We start from the raw sequence: 21,741 nt of genomic DNA, 5'->3' as shown, positions 1-21,741 counted from the left end.
TCTAGTATAGGTCTGAGTGACCCGTCCTTTTTTGGTATTCGGAAGTACAGGGAGTACACCCCGTACCTTGCTCGTGGACGGGTACGACCTCTATTGCGCCTTTTTTCAGCATACTTAGCACTTCCTGCTGTAATAGCGCTAAGTGCTCTGAGGACATAGGACGGTGTTTTGGCGGTATTGTGGGTGGAGTGGAGGTTAATTCTAGGCAGTAACCGTGTTTGATAATATCTTTGACCCACCTGTCCGTGGTGATGGAGTTCCACGTGGACAGGAACCTTTGTAGCCTCCCCCCGACAGGTGTTATGTGGTCGGGAGGGAGGGAGAGGGCGTCACTGTTTGTTCTTGGGGGAGGACCTGGTATTGCCGTATCCGCGTCCTCTGCCCTTTGTGCTGGAGCCACGATATCCACCCCTGGTGTTTTTATCGTAGGTACTTTGTGTGTTGCCCTTGTTGTAGGTTTGCTGTGACCCCTGTCCTCTACCTGCTCCTCTATTTCCGGGGCGACGAAAGGAGCCACTCCGAAAGGTCTGCGTTTGGAGAGCCCCCATGGACTTTGCAGTGTCCGTGTCCTTTTTTATTTTTTCTAGGGTGGTGTCAACCTCTGGTCCCAATAAGTAGTCGGGGTTGACCGGTTGATTGAGAATGTTATTTTGAACCTCAGGTTTGAATCCGGAGATTCGTAACCAGGCGTGTCGTCGTAGCATGACGCTGGTGTTTATTGCTCTGGCAGCTGTATCTGCGGCATCCAGTGCACACTTAATGGATGCGTTTGTGAGGAGTTGTCCCTCCCTGATGAGGATCTCTGCTCCCTCTTTGTATTGGTCAGGGAGATGTTGGAGTAGGGTTTCTAATGTGTCATAGTGTGCGCGATCGTAGCGAGCTAGGAGCGCCTGGGTATTGGCAATACACCATATGTTAGCTGCCTGGGCTGCAACCCGTTTGCCGGAGGTCTCTAGCACCTTGGACTCTTTGTCCGGGGGAGGAGCATCCCCAGTTGTCTGCGAGTGCGCCCGTTTGCGAGCATTAGCGACTACGATGGAGTCCAGAGGCAACTGGCCTCTAATGTACGTAGGGTCCCCGGGCGCCGACCTATATTTCTTGTCGATCCTGGGGTTTATTACTCTTGACCTGGTGGGTTCTTTGAAAATGTCCTTTGCTGGTTTGAGGACACCTTTCAACATGGGTAGAGTTTTGATATTCCTTTCTGAGGATGCGAAAGTATCCATTAGAAAATCGTCCTCGATTGTGTCAGAGTGGAGTTGCACACCATGATTGGCCGCAGCACGTTCAATTAGGGCGTTGAATGCGGCAGTGTCCTCTGTGGGAGACGTTTTTGCGCCATATAGCTGCGTGTCCTGTGTATCCATAGGTGCACCCGTGTCCACAGGGTCATCCCAAGCCTGGTCAGGGTCCTGTTGGCCTTCAGGGTCCATCTCTCTGGGGTAGGGGACGTCGTCACCCATATAGTCCTCCAAAACGTCGGTTTCGGAGTGTGTCGGAGAGAAGGACTGTGGATCTGGGTAAGAGGTATGGAGACGTTCGTAAAGAACTGGTTCCGAATCCGCTGGCAGCTTTTTCTTTAGCGGGATCCGGTAGGAGTCCAAAGCGTGTTCGGAAGATATTCTCCGCTTGTGGAGCATAATTCTGCCGGTGTCGGCATCGATGATGTGGGACGGTGACGTCTCCGTAGGAGAGCGTTCGGCAGGTGTGATCCTAGTTTGGGTGACACGTGTTCTTATTTCAAACATTTTGGGCGCCGTGGATGGCGGCAGGCCAAAAGTGATATGGGGTGGTGCTGGAGAAGCTTTCTGAGCTTTTTTCGGCTCGGAGCCTGACGTGTCCTGGAGGGCAGCCTTTTCTTTGATGCGTTTCAAGGACGCTGCAACTTGTCGCACCTGGAACGCCGACGGTTCTTTGGCGCCGAGCGGTTCTGTAGAGGCAGGCGTGGACTTCTTCGGGGCCACGGGGTCATCGAGTCGAGGAGAGGTAGTAGCCGTCGACGGCGTCGATGATTGGGCCTTAGGTGCTGCTTTCGAAGCGGTGTGCGGCGCAGCGGCCATTTTGACCTTCGTGGCTGGAGCCGATGGTTTCGGTGCCGGGTGCCGAGGCGGTTTGGCGGTACCGATGGCCTTTTTCCGTGTGTCGGCGCCGACGTCGGCTGCTGCGAGTTCGGCACCGAAGTCTCGTTTGGTGCGGTCGGTGCCAACGGGTTTGGCTGGCGTCGAAGGTGTAGTGGGCTTCGATCCGACCAGTGTCACTTTCAGTTTCTGTGGAACCGACACGACTTTTGGTTTCGGTTTCGAGGAAGGGAAACCAGTCGTTTTGGGTACTAATGGCTGTCGCTGAATGTCCGAGGCCGGGCCCGAGGGCGGGGCCGAAGAACTGCGGGATAGGTCTTGGGTAAGGCCCGAAGGCGATCCCTCGACCGGAGCCATAGACTGACGCACTGGGATATCCTCCGTCTGTACGGGTAGGCCTTGCTCATCACCGGAGCTACTTTCTTCGGCCCCTAAGGCCTCATCGTAGTCTCCTACCTCGGTGTCGGCTTCATCTCTGTGAAAGAGTTGTTCTTCGATGTCTTCCGATCCGGAATCGTGTTCGGAAGCGGGGCTGGAGGGTAGGTTCTCCACGCCTTCCACATCTTCGTCCTCGGCGCTGAAGATGTTGGTTGGGGCCGGTGCCGCTTGCTGCGCTTCAAGTCTCGCTGCTCGTCAATTCCGGAGAGTCTTTTTGGATCGGAATCGGGCACAGGCCATACATGTGGATTCGTCGTGATCCGGTGAAAGGCATTTGTTGCACACCGGGTGGACGTCGACATGGGGATATTTCGCATTGCAAACAGGACACCGCTTGAATGGTGTCCTCGATTCCATCGTCGATGTGGGGTCGATGGTCGGATAAGATGCGAAAAAGTTGGTTTTGTTAAGTCAGTAAACTAACAAGTAACTGTCGATACCGATCGGGAACAGTACCGACGCGAACCAAAGGCCTTTTGGCCTGAAAAAAAGTTTTCCCTAACTTGAGTCAAGATAAGCACATCCAAACCCAATGGCGGAAAAAAACAATCTGAGGATGGAGAGGATGCCCATGCGCACTGTGGTCCAGGGGAGGAGTCACCTATCTCAGGATACTTCGAAGACTCTTCCAGGACAACAACGTGCAAACATCCGGACCCAACACTAGGCGGCGATCTATGCACAGATATGAATTCAGCAGCCCACATGCCTCGAACACTGGAGAATAGGACAGGTAGTGCATTTTGGCATACTCCATAGAATCATGATCTGGGTGCATATCCTACCGTGCCCATGGAAAGTCTTAATGTCAAAAGAGATCCATTTATCTTGTCAAAATAGAGGGGGAGAAAATCTATTGGACAATGTTAAATGCATAGTGAGGGCTCCTGAGAGAGAAAACTACTGTCATTCGGTGAAAAAAAAGAAACCGGGGAAGAAATTCGTATTTTTTTGCTTAGGTATTTAAAGTCCAGTAAAGAATGAAAACTTGCAAAATATTGTAATACAAAGAGGTTAATGCCCCTGATGGAGATAGAAAATAAATTAATGTCACAGTGAAAGGACTAAACAGACGAGATAATTTGGAGTCTCGCTTGAAAATCACTCTGTTCCCACCTCGGGATGTTAGGTCATACTGTGGCATTCTGGGCAGGGGCGGCTGGTGTTAAAGGGCGAAAGGGGCATTGCCCTGCCATCACGGAGGAGGGGGAGGGAGAAAACCCTACAAGCAGCTAAAAAGCTAATGGTTGCTTAGGACTAGAGCTGCTAGTAGGTTTTTCTCCCCCCCCCCCCCCCGATGGCAGGGTAACGTGGTCTTTTATGAAGGGTTGTTTGTAGGAGTACCTGATTGCCCATGTCTGACCCGCGTTCGTGATGATTCTCGCCCTTAAGGCACAAACCAGGTCAGTGACATCACTGGGGAAGGCGTGGCCAGTTTTAGCGGTGATGTACAGGCTTACTTTTGGGCGTATACTGCTCTAGCCCAGGGTGGGGTCTGAAGAGTTCCATTCATTTAAAGGAAAAGCGCGGGGCAGACTCATGGGGACAAAGCAAAAGTGGGTGGCTACCATGGACAGCCGGCCTCGCCTCCTCCATTTCTTGTGTGGCTTGTTGTGGCTGATGAGGCCTGGGGGTGGAGCCCAGCAGCTTTCGATCCCGAGGACAGGGAGTGCTGCAGTGCACGTGACATGTCTTGTTGCTGTGGCAGTGCTTCACCGTGCAGTCCGTTAGATAGGCTACTTTTTTTGTAACAAATACTTGGTATAATGTTATGTTAGCTTAAGATAGAGCATGGAGGAGTCTCCGCATCGAAAGCTTGCACAAAACTAACATTGTTAAGTGTAAGCAAGCTTTAACTATGGAGACTCCTCCATGCTCCTGGACTGATATGTTATTTAAGAGTGGTGTGTGCAGCCCTGCCTGTGCACATGTTAAAAACAAATCTATTTCTTACCTCTGACTCACTCAATCCGGTATATAATTTGTAAATGCATTTTCATTAATATGCATAGTGAGACTTCAACTCACACGATCTGATCAGACTATGTGTGCGTCACATTTTGTGTCAAGTAACAACTAACTATTGTAGTGTGGGAATGTATGTTAATTGTGTAACATGATATGCTTTTCTGACCGCCGTTTTAAAAAAGAACACCTATTGCTTTACTGCGTCACACCACACACAAAAGTTACAAACGGCTGGGTGAACTGAAAGCTCAACTGTGAATGCAGTCCTAACAGATTGAGTTTAAACAGCTCGGGGAAAAATGTAAAACTGCTGAAGAGAAAGACATCCTTTGATGAGCCTTTGCCATTCATCAGAACATTAAGCTCAGTCTGTCTGAACCCTCCCTACCCATCCATTTAACTTAGTCATGAACTATAAGCCAGGCATTTTAAGAAGATACACGACCCCTTGACTGCCACTGTCTGCAACTTGATGGGGTCCCTGCTGAATGCGGTGAGGGGCCCCTGAGGCTCCCAGTCCCATCTCTCACAGATAATAGCTTTTAGCTGAATGGAGGGTGGACCCCTTAAGTGTGAGGGGCGAAGGGGAGCCCACAATTGTCAGGACATAAACACGGGGCCTCGTAAGAGACAGCAGAACATATGACAAGCTGTAGTCTTCTCTGCTGTAGTGTAAACAATATGGCATCAAGATTATCAGCTTTACCAACCACTTGCAGTGCAGACAACCCTGTTTGCTGGTATGGTAAGATAATTGAAACCCTTGCTTGCCACACTAAAACTAAACAATTTTAATTCAATAAGATATGAAGCATTTTTTATGTTTATTTTCTTTAAATATTTCAAGGCTGCACTTTCACCATTGTTTTATAAACCTTCTTGCTTCCTTAAATTAGATTCAAATAGCACCATTTCCCCCACTCTATTTTAAAAATGTCCCCGTGGGTAGAACCCCCATCAACTCACCTTATGACTGTTGGGTTTACTTGCTTCGCTTGCAGCAAAGCACCCCCCCACCCACCAACTTTTACGCCTCACCACTTTCAAAAGTCACCATCCGCCACTGATTCTGGGGATGCTTGCATTGGGTTTTCCTACTTAAAAATAACTTTTTCGCATGGATTGTTAGGAGTTGGCTACCCAGCTGATATTAGGATGGCCTCTTTTTAAAATGAAATGTAGTTTTGACTGTAATGTTTACTTTTACGACATTAAGTTGTTGACCAAAGCATTCTTGACTGACTACTTAAAAATACCAATGCAGAGCAAATCGAATTAAATGAAATATCAAGATACTATTCAGGTTGTTATGGTACACCCTGGCTGTTAACTTCCAAATAGTGTATCAGATGGAATTCTTGATTTGTGTGCAGGTAACCACCAATGCATACCTTTTTCAAATAGGTGCTATCCTGACTGGACTCCAGGGCAGGGCTCTCATCATCATAGACATCATCCTCAATGCTGATGAATACGTTGGGAGTTTCCACTTCTGAACCTTCGTCGTGGAACTCCATTGATTCTTCTACTGATGGAACTGGGGCAAGGTGGGCAGGACGTGGAGGGCCTGTTGGATTCTTTAGCTTCTGCTCCTCTTCCAGCTGGCGTTTTAGTGCTTTCTCTTGGGCAAGGCGGATGGATATCATGTCCTGTGCAGTGCGTGGCACAGCCTTGAGTTCTATCTCCTCCTACCAAAGACAGAACCAAAAGCAATACAGTGAAAATTATGAGTGACCAAACAGACCCCTGAAGCATGCAAAAAGCTTACTGACTGCAAACACACACCTCAAATAGATGGTCTTTACTGTGATACGCTAGGAAGGCGCTGCATTTATATATTACATCCTGTAAATATGCAGTTTGTTAATTTGACATTTTGAGAGGCTCGTGCCCCAAATGATCTTGTACATTAAAATTGCACATCTTCCATCTTACCAACTGTTTTGAACAAAAACATGGGCAGATACCCTTGTATAGCATGCATTTATATAATTAAATCCAACCCCCAAACCCTCCACCTCAAAACAGTCTGTCGACAGCTCAGTATGGATGTAGGAAAGTAGGATCTACTTTCATGGTTACCCCCACTTTTTGCCTGGTGTCAGTGTGTTTTGACTGTAGTTTGCTGAGATCCTGCTAATCAGGACCATAGCATCTGTGCTCTCTCTCCCAAAATGGCTTTGGTACGTACTTTTGTACCTCCACAGTTGGCTACTGGTGTACCATTCTAAATCCTTAGTATATGGTACTGAGGTACCCAGGGCATAGGTACACCAGGGGTCTTCCATGGGCAGCAGCATGTATAGTGTCACCGATGGGAGCCCACTTCAACTCTGACTACAGGCCTACCATTGCAGCCTGTGTGCGTTGGTGCTTGTACCTCTCACAACAGATATACGTTTCCTTAAATCTGAGGTCAAAACACTTAAAACCTGTAAGTCACTCCTATGGAAGGCTCTGCAGTCCTGAGGGCAGGGTGCTTGGATACAAGTGTAAGGGTGCCCCTGTGTACTCCCGGTACCAGCCTTTTAGGGTCAGCTAGCAAGCTAGTGCTGCTGCCGACCATAGACACGATTCTGCTCTTCTGCTGCTGAGCTCGAGCAGGGGAAGGTAGAACAATAGGTTTCCTGTCACAGGGAGGTGTGACCACATCCCAGATATGATTTAGTGTATTGGGCTAGGGTGGGGGCACTTTGCAGCACCACCAGACTGCATTGAAGGGCACATCTGGTTCCCTCTTTGCATACTCAGGTTTGAGCCAGTTCAGGAACCTTTGGTCCCCGCTCCGGAGCAAAACTGGACAAAAGACAGGTGAGTATCCTCCTCTCTGTTCAGCCCCTCTTCTGGGAGGGACCCCCGAGTCGTTCCAACCATTTTCCTTGGGTATTTAAGTGCCCCCCTGTGGGTGGGCCCTCCTCAGATTTGTTGCGATACAAGACTCACCTCTGAAACCAAGACAATCTTCGACTGTCTGGACACTTAGACTTCGTTGGACTTCGACTGGAACCAAGACTGCATTAAGGAAGACTCCTGCTAGTCCTGGTCTCACTTTTCTGTTGAAGTGCCGTTTTTTTCGTTCTCTATCTTCTGGAGCCCAGGCGCCCAACAAACTCTTGATCAATCCCCGATCTGGGATGATTTATGGTGCTCCCTCTTCCCTTTCATTTCAGTCCTGAGGAAGACCCCCCATCGAAACATTGGCATTTTTTACTGTTCGCCAGCTTTATCAACAGAGATTTTGCACTGTGGTATTATTTCCAAGCATGGCAATGCATTATATGGATACTGTCTTTATTCATGTGGCTTAAGTTTGAGCCTTTGTTTGTTTCATGTCAATAACTACGTGATTTGCACATTATCTTCTCTATATAGACTCTTAACCTCACTCGAATCACCACACCCTTTATACTCAAAACCCCCTCTTCCCTTTTCACTATTTGGGGCACATATTTATGCTGATGTTTTGCTATAATCATGCATACAGGTAGTGTTCAGTGTGATTAAACAACATTGGACCTCCAAATATATAATGTGGTTGTCTTATATGTTCATTTATGTTTTGTTAATGTTGAATAACGCTTTACTGGGACCAATCCTGTATTGTACTATCTGGCATGATTGGTCAGCAGGTAGCAGGAGGCCATGAGGCCCAGCAGCCTCAAGGTCATCCTGACCAAAACCCAGGACAAGGGCCGAAAGATCGGAATCATAGCCCGAATGTCCCGGACTCGCTGTTCGGGAGGATAAACCCGAAAGTGTGCTGTGTCCAGAACCGCTCCGATAAAGAGGAGCTTCTGGGAGGGAATCAGGTGCGACTTTGGCACATTGATGGTGAACCCCAGCAAATGCAGGAGGTCGGCTGTAGTCTGGAGGTGGGAAACGACTGTCTGGGGCGAGCCCGCCTTCAACAGCCAGTCGTCGAGATAGGGGGAAGACTAAAACCCCTGATCTGCGCAGATGAGCTGCGACCACCGCCATCACTTTCGTGAACACCCGAGGGGCGCTGGTAAGGCCAAAAGGGAGCACGGTGAACTGAAAGTGCTCGTGGCCTACTGTGAACTGCAGGTAACGCCGGAGGGCCGGCTGGACGGGGATATGAAAATAAGCGTCCTGCAAGTCCAACGCTACCATCCAGTCTTGCGGGTCTAGGGCAGACAAGACCTGAACAAGTGTGAGCATCTTGAACTTCTCCATCCGGAGGAAGCGATTGACGTTCGAAGGTTTAAGATAGGACGCAGGCCCTTGTCCTTCTTTGGAACCAAGAAATAGTGGGAGTAACAACCACGACCTACTTCTGGCGTCGGAAAGTGGTTGATGGCCCCCTTGGCCAAGATGGCCGCAACTTCCTTCTGGAGAAGTGCCAAGTGATCCCCCAACATGCGGTGGTACTGAGGTGGCATGCCTGGAGGGGTAGTCTCGAAGGGGAGGGAGTAGCCCCTTCGGACTATCTGTAAAATTCACCTGTCCGAAGTGATGGTGCGCCAGTGGGGGAGGTGATGGCGAATCCTGCCGCCCACTGGCGTTTGCTGAGCCTGAAACACCGGACTAGGAAGGTTTGGAGGCAGTGGTGGCAGGGGAGGTGGTGGACTGACCCGCCCGCTGGCCCTGTGACCCACCACGGCGGGTCCCACATCCACGGCTGCGCAGAGACTGTTGCTGCGCAGGCCTGTGGCTTTGAAACAAACTTGTTTGGGCGCCCCTTCCTTGGCCATGAAAAAGCAAAAAGCAGAAGCTGAAGGAGTGCACGTGGCCGAAAGGCCCAAGGACTTGGCCGTAGCCCGCGAGTCCTTACAACGGTCCAACGCACTGTCTGCCTTGTCGCCAAAAAGTCGAGTGCTATCAAAAGGCATGTCCATCAGAGTATTCTGGACATCCCCAGAAAAGCCAGTTGTCCTCAGCCAGGTGTGACGGCGTAGCGCCACTGCCGTGGAAATCGCTCTGCCCAGAGTCGGCAGTGTCAAGGCCACAACAAATCGTGACCTTGGCTGCATCCCTACCCTCAGCAATAGCTAGGGAGAGCACCGTCCGGGCCTCCTCCGGACACTAAGGCAGCACCTGCGCCATCGTATCCCACCCAGAGTGGGAATAACGGCCCACGAGGCATGCGGTGTTCACAGACTGCAACTCTGAACTGGCAGAAGAGAAAGGAATATGCTACTTACCAGTATGCATCTGTTCTTGGCATGTAGAGCTGCAGAGTTGTACACTTAGCATAGGTCGCCATCTGGTGTTGGGCCCGGATGTTTGCAGTTTGTTTTTCTTCTTGGACCGTCTTTGGAAGTCACGAGTTTGGTGACTCCTCCTTCGGTCCGTACTGCGCATGGGCTTCGGCTCCATCCTCAGATTGTTTTTCGCCAACAGGGAAATGATGGAGCGTAGTAATAACAGTGAGAAACCCATGTGTGTTGTATCTAAATAAGATGGACTGGAACGGATACAGGTAGCCGGGGAGGCGGGTGGGCGTGTACAACTCTGCAGCTCTACATGCCAAGAACAGATGCATACTGGTAAGTAGCATATTCCGTTCGAGGCATATGAGCTGCAGATTGTACACTTAGCATAGATTATATAGCAGTACCCAACCTTAGCGGCGACCACCGGTATCCGTTGCAGCTGTTTGAAAGAGTGTTTTTAGTACAGCCTGGCCCACCCTAGCTTGCTGCTGGGAATGCACATCTACACAGTAGTGTTTTGTGAATGTGTGCGGTGTAGACCATGTGGCTGCCTTGCATATGTCATCTAAGGGTATATTCCCTAGAAAAGCCATAGAAGCCCCTAACTTTCTTGTAGAGTGGGCTTTAGGGGGAACAGATAATGTTCTCTTTGCCTTCTGATAGCAAATTTGTATGCATTTTACAATCCACCTAGCTATCCCTGATTTTGAGATGGGGTTGCCTTTATGTGGTGGAGAAAAGGAAACGAACAACTGTTTGGTCTTCCTGAAGGGTTGCGTTCTTTGTATGTAATATAGCAACGCTCTTTTCACATCTAGTGTGTGTAAGGCCCTTTCCGCAACAGATTGGGGTTGCGAAAAGAAGACAGGTAATTCCACTGATTGATTGAGGTGGAAGGGGGTAATGACTTTGGGCAGGAACTTCGGATTAGTTCGAAGTATGACCTTGCTGTGATGCATTTGTATGTAAGGTTCCTGTATGGTGAACGCTTGTATTTCACCAACCCTTCTAAGGGAAGTGATAGCTACAAGGAAAGCTGTTTTCCAGGTGAGAAATTGTAGCTCACATTTGTGCATTGGTTCGAAGGGCGGACCCATTAGTCGTGTAAGGACCAAATTTAGATTCCATACAGGGGAGGGTGGTGCCCTGGGAGGAATTACTCGTTTAAGGCCTTCCATGAAGGCTTTAATAGCGGGCACTCTGAAGAGTGACAAATGCTGTCTGTTTTGTAGATAGGCAGCGATCGCTGCTAGGTGTAGGCGTATGGATGAATACGCCAGGTTACACCTGTGAAGATGGAGCAGATAGCATATGATGTGTTGTATGGATGCATCTAGAGGGTTGATTGTATTGTTACGGCAGTACATTACAAATCTTTTCCACTTTGCGGCATAGCATGCTCTAGTGGTAGGACGTCTGGCTTCCATGATGGTGTTCATGCAATCAGGGGGAAGGTTAAGGTATCCGAATTCTAGGATTTCAGGAGCCAGATCGCCAGGTTGAGCTGAGCTGGGTCCGGGTGCCTGATTTCTCCATGGTTCTGGGTTAGGAGGCATGGGGATAGATGCAGTTTTTGATGTGGTACCACTGACAGTTGTAGTAGCGTGGTGTACCACGGCTGCCTGGCCCACGTTGGAGCTACCAGAATGAGTGTGAGGGAGTGCTGTTGTAGCTTCCTGACCACTAATGGAATTAGTGGGAGAGGTGGAAAGGCGTATGCAAATCTGCCTGACCAGTTCATCCATATCGCATTGCCCTTGGACAATGGGTGTGGGTATCTGGCGGCGAAGCTTGGGCATTTTTTGTTTTCGTGGGTGGCGAAGAGGTCTATCTGAGGATGCCCCCACTGTTGGAAGAATGGGTGAAGAACTTGTGGATGCAGTTCCCATTCGTGTAGTTGTTGTGTTTGTCTGCTGAGCAGATCTGCCATGGTGTTTTGTACGCCTGGAACGTGCTGTGCCAGGAGAAAGATGTTTTGGGGAATTGCCCATCTCCATATGCTCTGGGCTAAGCGGGAGAGCTGGGGAGAGTGTGTCCCCCCCTGTTTTTGTATATAATACATCGCAGTCATATTGTCTGTGCGAATGAGGACTGCTTTGCCTGAAATCTGCTTTTGGAAAGATTTTAGGGCTAGAAAGATCGCCAAAAGCTCCAGATGGTTGATGTGGAGCGTTTTTTGCTGTGGCGTCCATAGACCTTGCATTGTGAGGTGTAAGAGGTGCGCTCCCCAGCCGGAGAGCGATGCGTCCGCTGTTAGAGTCACTTGGGGAACCGGGTCCAGGAACGGCCGTCCCTTGGAAAGGTTTGTGGTGTTCCACCACTGCAGAGAGTGATGTGTGCGGCCGTCCACCAACACCAGATCCGTCAGCTGACCCTGGGCCTGGTTCCACTGTTGTGCTAGGCACTCCTGAAGTGGACGCATGTGGAGTCTTGCATGGGGCACTATGAAGATGCAAGACGCCATCATCCCTATGAGCTTCATAAACACTCTTGCTGGTAGAGAGTGTTGAGGAAGGAATATTTTGCGTAAGGCTAGAATGCTTGTGATTCTGGCTGAGTTTGGATAGGCAATACCTTTTGAGGTGTCTATGGTGGCCCCGAGATATTGCTTTGTGTGAGATGGTATGAGGTGGGACTTTTGGTAGTTCACCGTGAAGCCTAGCTGATGAAGCAGTTGGATGGTGCTGTTTGTATGTTGCACGCATTGGTGGTAGGACGCGGCTTTTATGAGCCAGTCGTCTAAGTAAGGGAAGACGTGAACATGTTGACGTCTGAGGTGTGCTGCTACTACTGCTAGGCATTTGGTAAACACCCGTGGTGCAGTGGTGACCCCGAAGGGGAGAACCTTGAATTGGTAATGTTGCCCGTCCACCACGAACCTGAGGTATTTTCTGTGAGAGGGGTGTATTGGAATGTGAAAGTACGCGTCTTTCAGATCCAGTGTTGTGAGAAAGTCTCCCTGGCAGAGGAGTGGGAGGACTTGTTGTAAGGTGACCATGTGAAAGTGGTCTGAATGTATGTAGGCATTTAGAGGCCGGAGATCCAGAATGGGTCTGAGGGTCTCGTCTTTCTTTGGGATTAAGAAATATAGGGAGTAGACCCCTAGATTTCGTTGATTGTCGGGTACCTGCTCTATGGCGTGTTTCTGGAGGAGCGAGAGTACCTCTTGTTTGAGCAGTGTGGAATGCTCTTGGGACATTGGACGGTGCCTTGGTGGGATATTGGGTGGGGTAGATGTTAGCTCGAGGCAGTACCCTGACCGAATGATTTGGGTCACCCATTTGTCCGATGTTATGGACTCCCATACGTGGATAAAATCTTGTAGTCTGCCCCCGACCGGAGTGGAATGGTCTGGGGGGAGCGAAGGGGAGTCATTGTGCGGGTGGGGTGGCAGAACGGGTATTGTTGGTTTTGCCCCTGCCCTTATTGTTGTTGCCTCTGTAACCACCTCTTTGGTTGCCCTTTGAAAAGGTATTTTGGGGAGGGGATTTGTAGGAGGTAGAGGCATTATCGGTGGAGGAGCCTCTACCTGTGCCACGAAAGGACGAGCGTCGAAAGGAACGCTTAGAGGCTTGGGTCTGGAGCGCTCCCATAGACTTCGCTGTGTCTGTATCTTTCTTCATTTTTTCGAGCGCTTCGTCTACCTTTGGGCCAAAGAGTGTTTGCTGGTCAAAGGTGTGATTAAGTATTGATGTCTGGACCTCAGGCTTGAATCCTGATATCCTGAGCCAGGCATGGCGGCGAAGCAGGACACTGGTGTTTATGGCTCTAGAAGCAGTGTCTGCTGCATCGAGGGCACACTTAATGGAGGTGTTTGTGATTAGTTTGCCCTCCTGTATCAGATCATGAGCTTGGCGTTTGTATTTCTCTGGAAGGTGCTGCATAAGAGCCTCTAATTCATCATAGTGTGCTCTATCATATCGCGCAAGCAGTGCTTGTGTATTTGCAATGCGCCACATGTTTGCAGCCTGGTAGGCGGTGCGTTTACCAGACGCGTCCAGAAGTTTAGATTCCTTGTCTGGTGGTGGGGCATCTCCTGAGGATTGGGAGTTAGCCCGCTTTCTAGCTGTGGAGACAACTAGGGAATCTAGAGGAGCAGGGCCCTTGATGTATGCAGGGTCTGTGGGTGCCGCCTTGTACTTCTTCTCTATTCTAGGGTTTAGTACTCTGGCTCTGACAGGGTCTTTGAATACCTCTGTAGCGTGCTTGGTGACACCCTTAAGCATGGGTAAAATAGCAGTGGAACGATCTTGTAAATCAAATGTATCCAGTAGGAAGTCTTCTTCCACTGGTTCAGTGTGCATGTCCACCCCATGGTAGTGTGCTGCTCTCTGCACTAAATGGTGAAACCCTAAAGAGTCCTCTGGAGGAGACGGCCTTGATGGGTATAGGTCGTCTTGAGGTACATTGGGTACATCAGGGTTATTATAATCCTCCCATGGATCTGGGGTCCCTGGTGGAGTGGGATCCATTGGGGCGTCCCCTGGGTCATTGTCCGGGTCCCCGTCATCCGGATCTGGGGATGGGGCCGGATCGTAGTGAGGTAAAGGTGGAGGGGGTGGTGGTGGGAGGGGGGGTGGCGGTGGGGAGGGTACTCTAAGGGGAGAAGTAGCTGAGTCCCTCTTTTTGGGTGGAGGAGGAGGAGCCGGAGCCTCAAGGCGACGCTTCTTAGTAATCACAGTCAAAAGGCCAGTCTTTGGATCTCTGGACAAAGTCTTTTGTAAAGGGTCTGGTGTAAACAGAGCCAATGGCGCCGAGTCGTCTGTCGGCACCGGCGATTTCGGAACCGGAGGTTTCGATGTTCTGTGTACGCCCTGCTTTTTGGAGGTCTCCGTGTGTTTCGGCGTCGAATGCTGTTTCGGCGCCGGAGCGTCGGTGCCGACCGATTTCTGTTTGTGTTTGGTCGGCGCCGAGTGTCCAGGCTTCGGCACCGGTGGTTTCGGAGTCGAGCTGGATTTTGCAGGCTTCGGTGCCGAGTGGTGTTTATCGGCACCGGGCGTCGGCTGGCTCGATCCCGAGCTGCCGTGAGACTTTGAGTGCTTCGACACCGGGCCCGAAGGTGGGGTGATCGAGGCTTTGGTTTTGGTTTTGCCCAGGCCGGCAGGCGAGGGAGTAACCGGAGTCTCTTTGGTTTTCGGTGCGGGGCTGGGAGGGGGCATTGTACTCACGGCCCGCTGTCCTGGTGTTACGTCTTCCAGGTCGGAGTCGTCGGCCTCGGAAGCGCTGACGATGTCTTCTCCCAGTTCGGTGTGTGTCTGCCCCGAAGCTTCGGCGTCGTCTCCGAAGATGTCCGGTGGAACTGTCGAGGATGAGTGCGCCATGGTGCGTCGAGCCTTTCGATCTCGGATCGTTTTCTTCGATCGAAAAGACTTGCAGGCGGGGCAGTCTCGAGCCTCGTGTTCCGGAGAGAGGCAAAGGTTACACACCTGATGGAGGTCGGTGTGGGGAAATTTAGACCCACATTTTGGGCACTTTTTAAACGGAGTCCTTTCCATCGGCCGGGACCGGAGTCGCGGAGGGCCCGAAGGCCGGTGTCGATGTACGGGATGGAAAAAGTGCCGCTTCGAGAGATGAAGATGATGAAGGAACTCGAAGAATCGAGGATTTTCCGTCGAGGCTGGAACCGTAGAAGTTCGAAGCCGGAGCACGAAGTATCACATCCGAGCCCGATGGCGGAAAAAAACAATCTGAGGATGGAGCCGAAGCCCATGCGCAGTACGGACCGAAGGAGGAGTCACCAAACTCGTGACTTCCAAAGACGGTCCAAGAAGAAAAACAAACTGCAAACATCCGGGCCCAACACCAGATGGCGACCTATGCTAAGTGTACAATCTGCAGCTCATATGCCTCGAACATCTTCTTCCCAAACTGCTCCAGTTTCTTGGATTCCCTGTCCAGAGATGCGGAAGGGAATGCGCTCGGCGACACAGAGGATTGGACAACCAAGCCAGGGGTAGGGTGTTGGAAGAGGAAAATGGGGTCGCCCTTTATCGGGCGATGGTGTCGGGCCATGTTCCTATCCACAGGAGCACCCGTGTAGGGCCTGGACCAGGTGCTCAAAAGAAAGTCGGAAAGTGCGTCATTAAAGGACAGCAGTGGCTCTGCAGAGGAAGCCAGCGGCTGAAGCACTTTTGTCAGGAGTTTAGTCATTACGGCCACTGTAGGGAGCTTGAGGTATAGAGCCTCGGCTGCCCTATGCAATACCACTGAATAAGTACCACCCTCCTCCATAGCCACGGTAGAAGGAGACAGTGTGCCAGGTTCTGGAGAAAAATCGAGTCCACCTGCGTCCTCCAAATCCTCTTCCCTGTCCGGGTCTAACTCGCATTGGGCTGCAAGAGGGTCTTCAGACCCCTCCCAGTCCTCCCCGTCCTCCGTAACCTGTTGGGCAAGTGGAAAAGAAGTAGGAGGATGGAGAAAGGGATAGAAATTCCGCATCAGTGTCAATCCGACACCGTCTCCATGTCGGGGTGGACGCCGGCGGCGGTGCCGTAGACGTTGATGTCGGTGGAGGTCGTACAAGGCCAACTGACATCGGCTGGGATCCATGCATGGATCCATGGGGGTCTCGTGGCGCCGAGGCCAAAGCCGTTGACGACGTCGGGCCGGAGCCGGCGACAAAGAAGGGCATGGACCCCCAGTCGGAACCGCGGGGCCCGACGGGCCAAACAGGCGGGCCATGGCTGACAGAAATTCCTGTGGTACAAAAGGGGGTGGTGATGGACGGAGCATCAGAACCAATCAAACACTCACACCCAGTCAACAGATCTGGGTTTGATCCATCACCGTTCTTTAGCCCACTCTGCCACCCCAGTTCAGACATGGCCATATGCAAATCAGTCTGAGCCGGTGCCTCATGGGAACAGTCCAGAGTGGGCTAAAGAACGGTGAGGGATCAAACCCAGATCTGTTGACTGGGTGTGAGTGTTTGATTGGTTCTGATGCTCCGTCCATCACCACCCCCTTTTGTACCGCTTTGTTCGCCATAAGAAATGGACTGTTCCCATGAGGCACAGGGTCAGACTGATTTGCATATGGCCATGTCAGAACTGGGGTGGCAGAGTGGGCTAAAGAACGGTGATGGATCAAACCCAGATCTGTGGACTGGGTGTGAGTGTTTGATTTGTTCTGATGCTCCATCCATCACCACCCCCTTTTGTACCGCTTTGTTCGCCATAAGTTGGCAGGGTATGCTCAGACGTGAGTCCCTTGCTCACTTTGCCACTGGATTCAAGCAAGCCTGGCTGAAGACGGCTGAAATGCCAGAAACCGGTCCTAGGAAGCTTGTTTCCGGTCCAGGGAAGGCATGGCTTGGCAGTTCAGGTTGGACTGTTCCCATGAGGCACAGGGTCAGACTGATTTGTATATGGCCATGTCAGAACTGGGGTGGCAGAGTGGGCTAAAGAACGGTGATGGATCAAACCCAGATCTGTTGACTGGGTGTGAGTGTTTGATTGGTTCTGATGCTCTGTCCATCACCACCCCCGTTTGTACGACAGAAATTCCTGCAGCTGGGCCGGAGTCGCTGACGGACTCGGAAAGGGCGGGTAGGCCGTCGGCAACTGTGTAGGCTCCGCCAGAGCCGCGGGGGTGGCACCACCCGCTCCCTCAGCCATGTCGCGGGATAGGCTAGGGAAAGGCGCAGAGCGAAGTCACTTCTTCGACTTCTTGTGCTTGGCCTTCCGTGACCCCGAGTGCGAAGACTTCGTCTAACGATGGTGGCGGCTCCTCGACCTCCCACGGGACTGGGACCTTGAACGGTGCGGAGCCGACATGCGGGCTTCAAGCAACTTTCGGGACCGCTCCCACAAAGTTTTTGGAGCCGTGGCCCGGCAGTCGGGGCACGACGCGGGGTCGTGGTCTCGCCCCAGGCAGTAGAGACACTGCAGTGTGGGTCCGTCACCGACATCGTGCAGGGACAAGCCTCGCAATACTTGAAACCGGGCCTCCCTATATACCAGGAGTCAAAGACTCAAAAGAACAGAGACAAAAAGTCCCCAAAAACTCAGTCAAAAATGGACTGGGGGTACCGCTATCTCCGGATCTGCGCTTGATGGCATGGAAAAAGAAAGAACTGAAGTCAGCGCGCGAGGGCGGTGTCTAAGTAGCTGCCGCGACTTCATCCCGGCGATCATGACGCCTACGACAGACGCGGAGCTGCACGACGACACCTTCCGACGCGCAGGGGTATTGCTGACGAAAACTTTCCGGATCCAGTCTGACGCCTGGGGGTAATTCTAAGGTAAGGAATCTATCACTAACGTGTCTCTTTCAGATATAATATTTTTCATCGGTCATCTAGGGACATCATTAACTAGTTATGTGATTTTTTGTAAAAGATTTTTTTTTAAATGTTAAACATACTGTTTATATTTTTTGGGCCGGTGATTTTAATATCACCTTATGCAGTTCCTCAGATGCTAGGGTCTTTGGCCTTAGTGATGGTCAATTTGGTAACTCTGCCCACTTTTCTCATTCTGTTTCTGGCGAAGCGCTAAATAATTATTTTAAAAATACAATTCGGTTTTCCCTAGTGATGTCCGCGGCACAAAAATTGCCTGCATTCCTACTTTTATAGGGAATCATATGGGCAGTAGTATAGATCACATTCACTTGACAAGCGCCCTTACTTATCTGCGTTTGTGATAACTAGTGGCTGCATGAGTGACCACGATCCCCTTTCTATTAGATTGGACTCCCTCATTAAAATTATCAAAGCGAGTTGGCCTTATAATTTAGAGCGGACTTGGAATAAAAGGTCTAAAATTAAAATGGCAGAAGATTAACCCAGTTGTATACAATCATCTTATTGTTGATTAAGCAAGGGCTTCCATTATGGCCCGTCTTTCAGATGAGTTGGGATCAGCAGCGATACAGCTTGAATTTTGCAAAATCTGTAAAATTATCTCTACTAATCATGTCCTCCACTCCCATTTGAGAGAAGACACTTTTGTTGGTTTAACTCGGCTTGTTCAACTGTGCACAGAACCCTGTTAGCCACATTGAAAAAACATCCCAGTGTAGTAGTATGTGAAGTTAAGCAAGCCAGGGATTTTTTATAAACAAGTTCTGGAAGACAGAAAAGCTGAGATTAGAAGTAAAGCCTGGGACGATCTTAAGAAGGACGGTAATTTGAAAGATAGCGCAAAATTAATAGATCCTTTCTTAAGGAGCATGATGATCCTAATATTGATACTGTTATACTAATGGAGGCATGTTTTTCGCATTTAACAAGCATTTGCTCATGAGGATGTGTCTTTATCACAAGGCTTTGATTGTAACTCGCCTCCCTCCCTGTGTCATTTTCAATCCCCTTTTGAAGTTCAAGAGGTAATTAATGACATAAATAAGTGTACAGCAGGTAAGGCCCCAGGACCAGATGGGGCACCAGTGGACTTTTATGTTTGTTTATACCTCTTTATAGGTACCTTTACTCACAAATGTGTTTACTTCTTTGGTGCACAAGCTCACTCCTGTGTCCTGGAAGACTGCTATTGTGGTCCCTATTTTTATAAAAGGGGACCGGTCTCAGATGACCTGTAATGGGCCGATCTCTTTGATTGATTCCAGTGCCAAGATTTTAGGTTGAATTTTATTGTCTCGCCTCGAAGACTGAGCTCTTGCAAATAACATCTTGTCAGATGTTCAATTTGGTTTTATGCACAGTGAAGGGACAATTGAGCAATCTTTAAAGAACAAGTTATCTATCTTCGGTAATGATGCATCTGTAAGAGACATATGTTAGTTGTAGTTGTAGATTCCTTACCTTAGAATTTCACCCAGGCTGCAGTCTGGATATGGAGATTTTCCTTAGCAATACCCCTGCGCGTCGGTCGACTCCGCGTCCGTCGACCAACATAATGGTTGCGAAGATGACATTGCGGTTCCTATTTAGACGCCGCCCTTGTGCGCTGATGTCAATTCAGACACTACTTTCCAAGCAAGAAGCGCACAGCCATGCAAGACAGTGACCACTGGTGCGCCACAACTAGAGCCCTGTACGGGAGTCCCTATCCCTAGAAATCAGTTCGCAGAGTGGGAAGGATGGGTGGGGCGGTAAGGAATCAACAACTAACAATATGTCTCTTACAGATCCATTGTTACCGCAGGTAAGTAAGGATAAGTTACTTACCTGTAATCCTAGTTCTCTTCCAGGGGTATCCTCATCAAAGTCATAAGCACTGAATATTCCCGCCCATGACCGGGACCCCGAAATCTATAAAAAAATTAGATATGAAAACATTCTTTAGAGCAGATCCACCTCCGGATTCTGTAATCATGGCGGCAGTGAAAAAGATGCATGCAGTGGCATCCTTCTCAACAGTGCCTCTGGATAAAGAAAACAAAGCACAGGACTCTTGGGGAAGAAAAGTATGTGGTACTTCGGCTTCCATGTTAAAGGTTTCTAGCGCCTCAGCTCTCTTAGGGCGCTATAATAGGGCACTGTGGGACTCTTTAGAGAAATTTAAAGACAAACTTCCCATGGAGGATCACAGGGATTTTGAGGAAGTATTACATGAAGGGGGTTTGGTAGCTAACCAGATCATTAAGCGTTGCAGCTGATGGAGAAACCCTGTCTGCTCATTCTTATGCGCATGGGATGTGTGCCAGACGTTCATCCTGGCTTTGGCTCACTGCACTAAAGCCCGATGTGCAACAACAAATCCTGAACCTCCCTTTCTCGGGCACTGCCATATTTGGCACACACACACAGGACATTCCATTTGAGGTTTCAAACCCGTAAGTGGAAGAGGAATCAGCAGAACCAACATCAACACAGAACCCACTATTAGTGACGTCACACTTCCTGTGGGAAGGGGCCCCACGCCAATCCACCACTTCGGCAAGGGGGGGGGGGTGAGAGTATAGCCAACCACCTGCAAGGGTGGTGCAACATCACAAAAGATCGATGGGTGTTAAGTACATTGCAGAATGGGTACTCCCGATGTTTTCGTCATCCAGCTCCGGCTATCGCACCAGTGAACAGCCTCCAGTCTCTTCTAGAATTGTTTATGGCGTAAATGGAGAATCTGGACCTTAAAGTACATTTTTCAAAGTCTTCTATAATGACATGTGACCATCCTAGTACCAAATCAAAGACTTTTAAGATGGGTGATTCAGTTTTATTAAAGGTGAAAATATTTAATTATTTAGGGATTTTGTTTAATCAGCTATTAAATTGGACCCTGCTTTTAACACTTAGATGTCAGATTTTTAAAAGGAATATTGAGGCTATTTTAGGTTTGCCCGCAAGCTCCAAAACAAACCAATTTTAGAAATACTGAATCTCTATAATACCAAGTACATTTCAGTTGGTATATATTATGCTGGCCTCTGGGGGTACAATAAGGTAGACATCCTACAACATGCAGAAAATCGATTTTTACGTAAACTGCTTTCAGTTCTAAGAGGCAGAGCGACTTTCATTTACCACCAGGAGCTTGGGATGTCATAGTTGGAATATCAGATTGGATTAGCCCCTTTATTATTGCGGGTTACAATATGGTCATCTCCAGAGGCTGGATTAATTAGAACCTGTATTTTTAATTGTCTGTAACTAGATAGAGTGGACCAAATACAATGGTTAAGGTATCTGAAGGACACCTTTGATAGCCTTTGTCTCCTTGATCTTTACAAACCCCCACATACAATCAGTTCTAACCATAAGTTATGCGCTAAAGAATTGTTTTTGGAGCTGGTGGTTACGTTCCTATTCGTGTACTTGTTGATACTGTATTCTGTGATGTATTGCCCACTGCCAGATCTTCTGGGCTACAGAAGAAAGCTGTGATGAATGTGTGTGCACCCCTGTTTCTGCATGTAGTATATGGCTGTAGTGTTGTCTATGGCTTTCAAGACTGTCTTGTCCTGAATGATGGGGTGAAAAAAATCACAGAGCAAAAACTGGATTGCCAGAAGCTCCAGGTGATTGAGGTGAAGAAATTGTTGGGTGGGGGACCACAGACCCTGAACAGTTAAGATGATCTCCCCAACCTGTGAGCTGCCCGTTGTGATGGTCTTCTGCTGAACTGGGTCGAGGAAGAGCAGCCCCTGTAACAAATTGTATTCCACTACTGCAGAGA

At 49.5% G+C, this 21,741-nt stretch overlaps 1 protein-coding gene across 7 annotated transcripts in view; it reads right to left on the bottom strand.

Annotated features, from left to right (window-relative positions):
* Positions 1-21,741, bottom strand: part of SYMPK (symplekin scaffold protein) — a 1,117,730-nt gene that overhangs the window by 71,690 nt on the left and 1,024,299 nt on the right. For all 7 annotated transcript variants that reach the window (XM_085625602.1, XM_085625603.1, XM_085625599.1 and 4 more), the window contains one exon: positions 5,876-6,172. In XM_085625602.1, the coding sequence (XP_085481728.1) occupies positions 5,876-6,172 (297 nt within the window). The remainder of the gene's footprint in view (positions 1-5,875; positions 6,173-21,741) is intronic.

Source organism: Triturus cristatus, chromosome 9 (genome assembly GCF_964204655.1).
Source record: "Triturus cristatus chromosome 9, aTriCri1.1, whole genome shotgun sequence".
Lineage (NCBI taxonomy): Eukaryota > Metazoa > Chordata > Amphibia > Caudata > Salamandridae > Triturus > Triturus cristatus.
The sequence above is the reverse complement of the archived record's forward strand: the minus strand, read 5'-3'. Positions and strand labels throughout refer to the sequence as shown.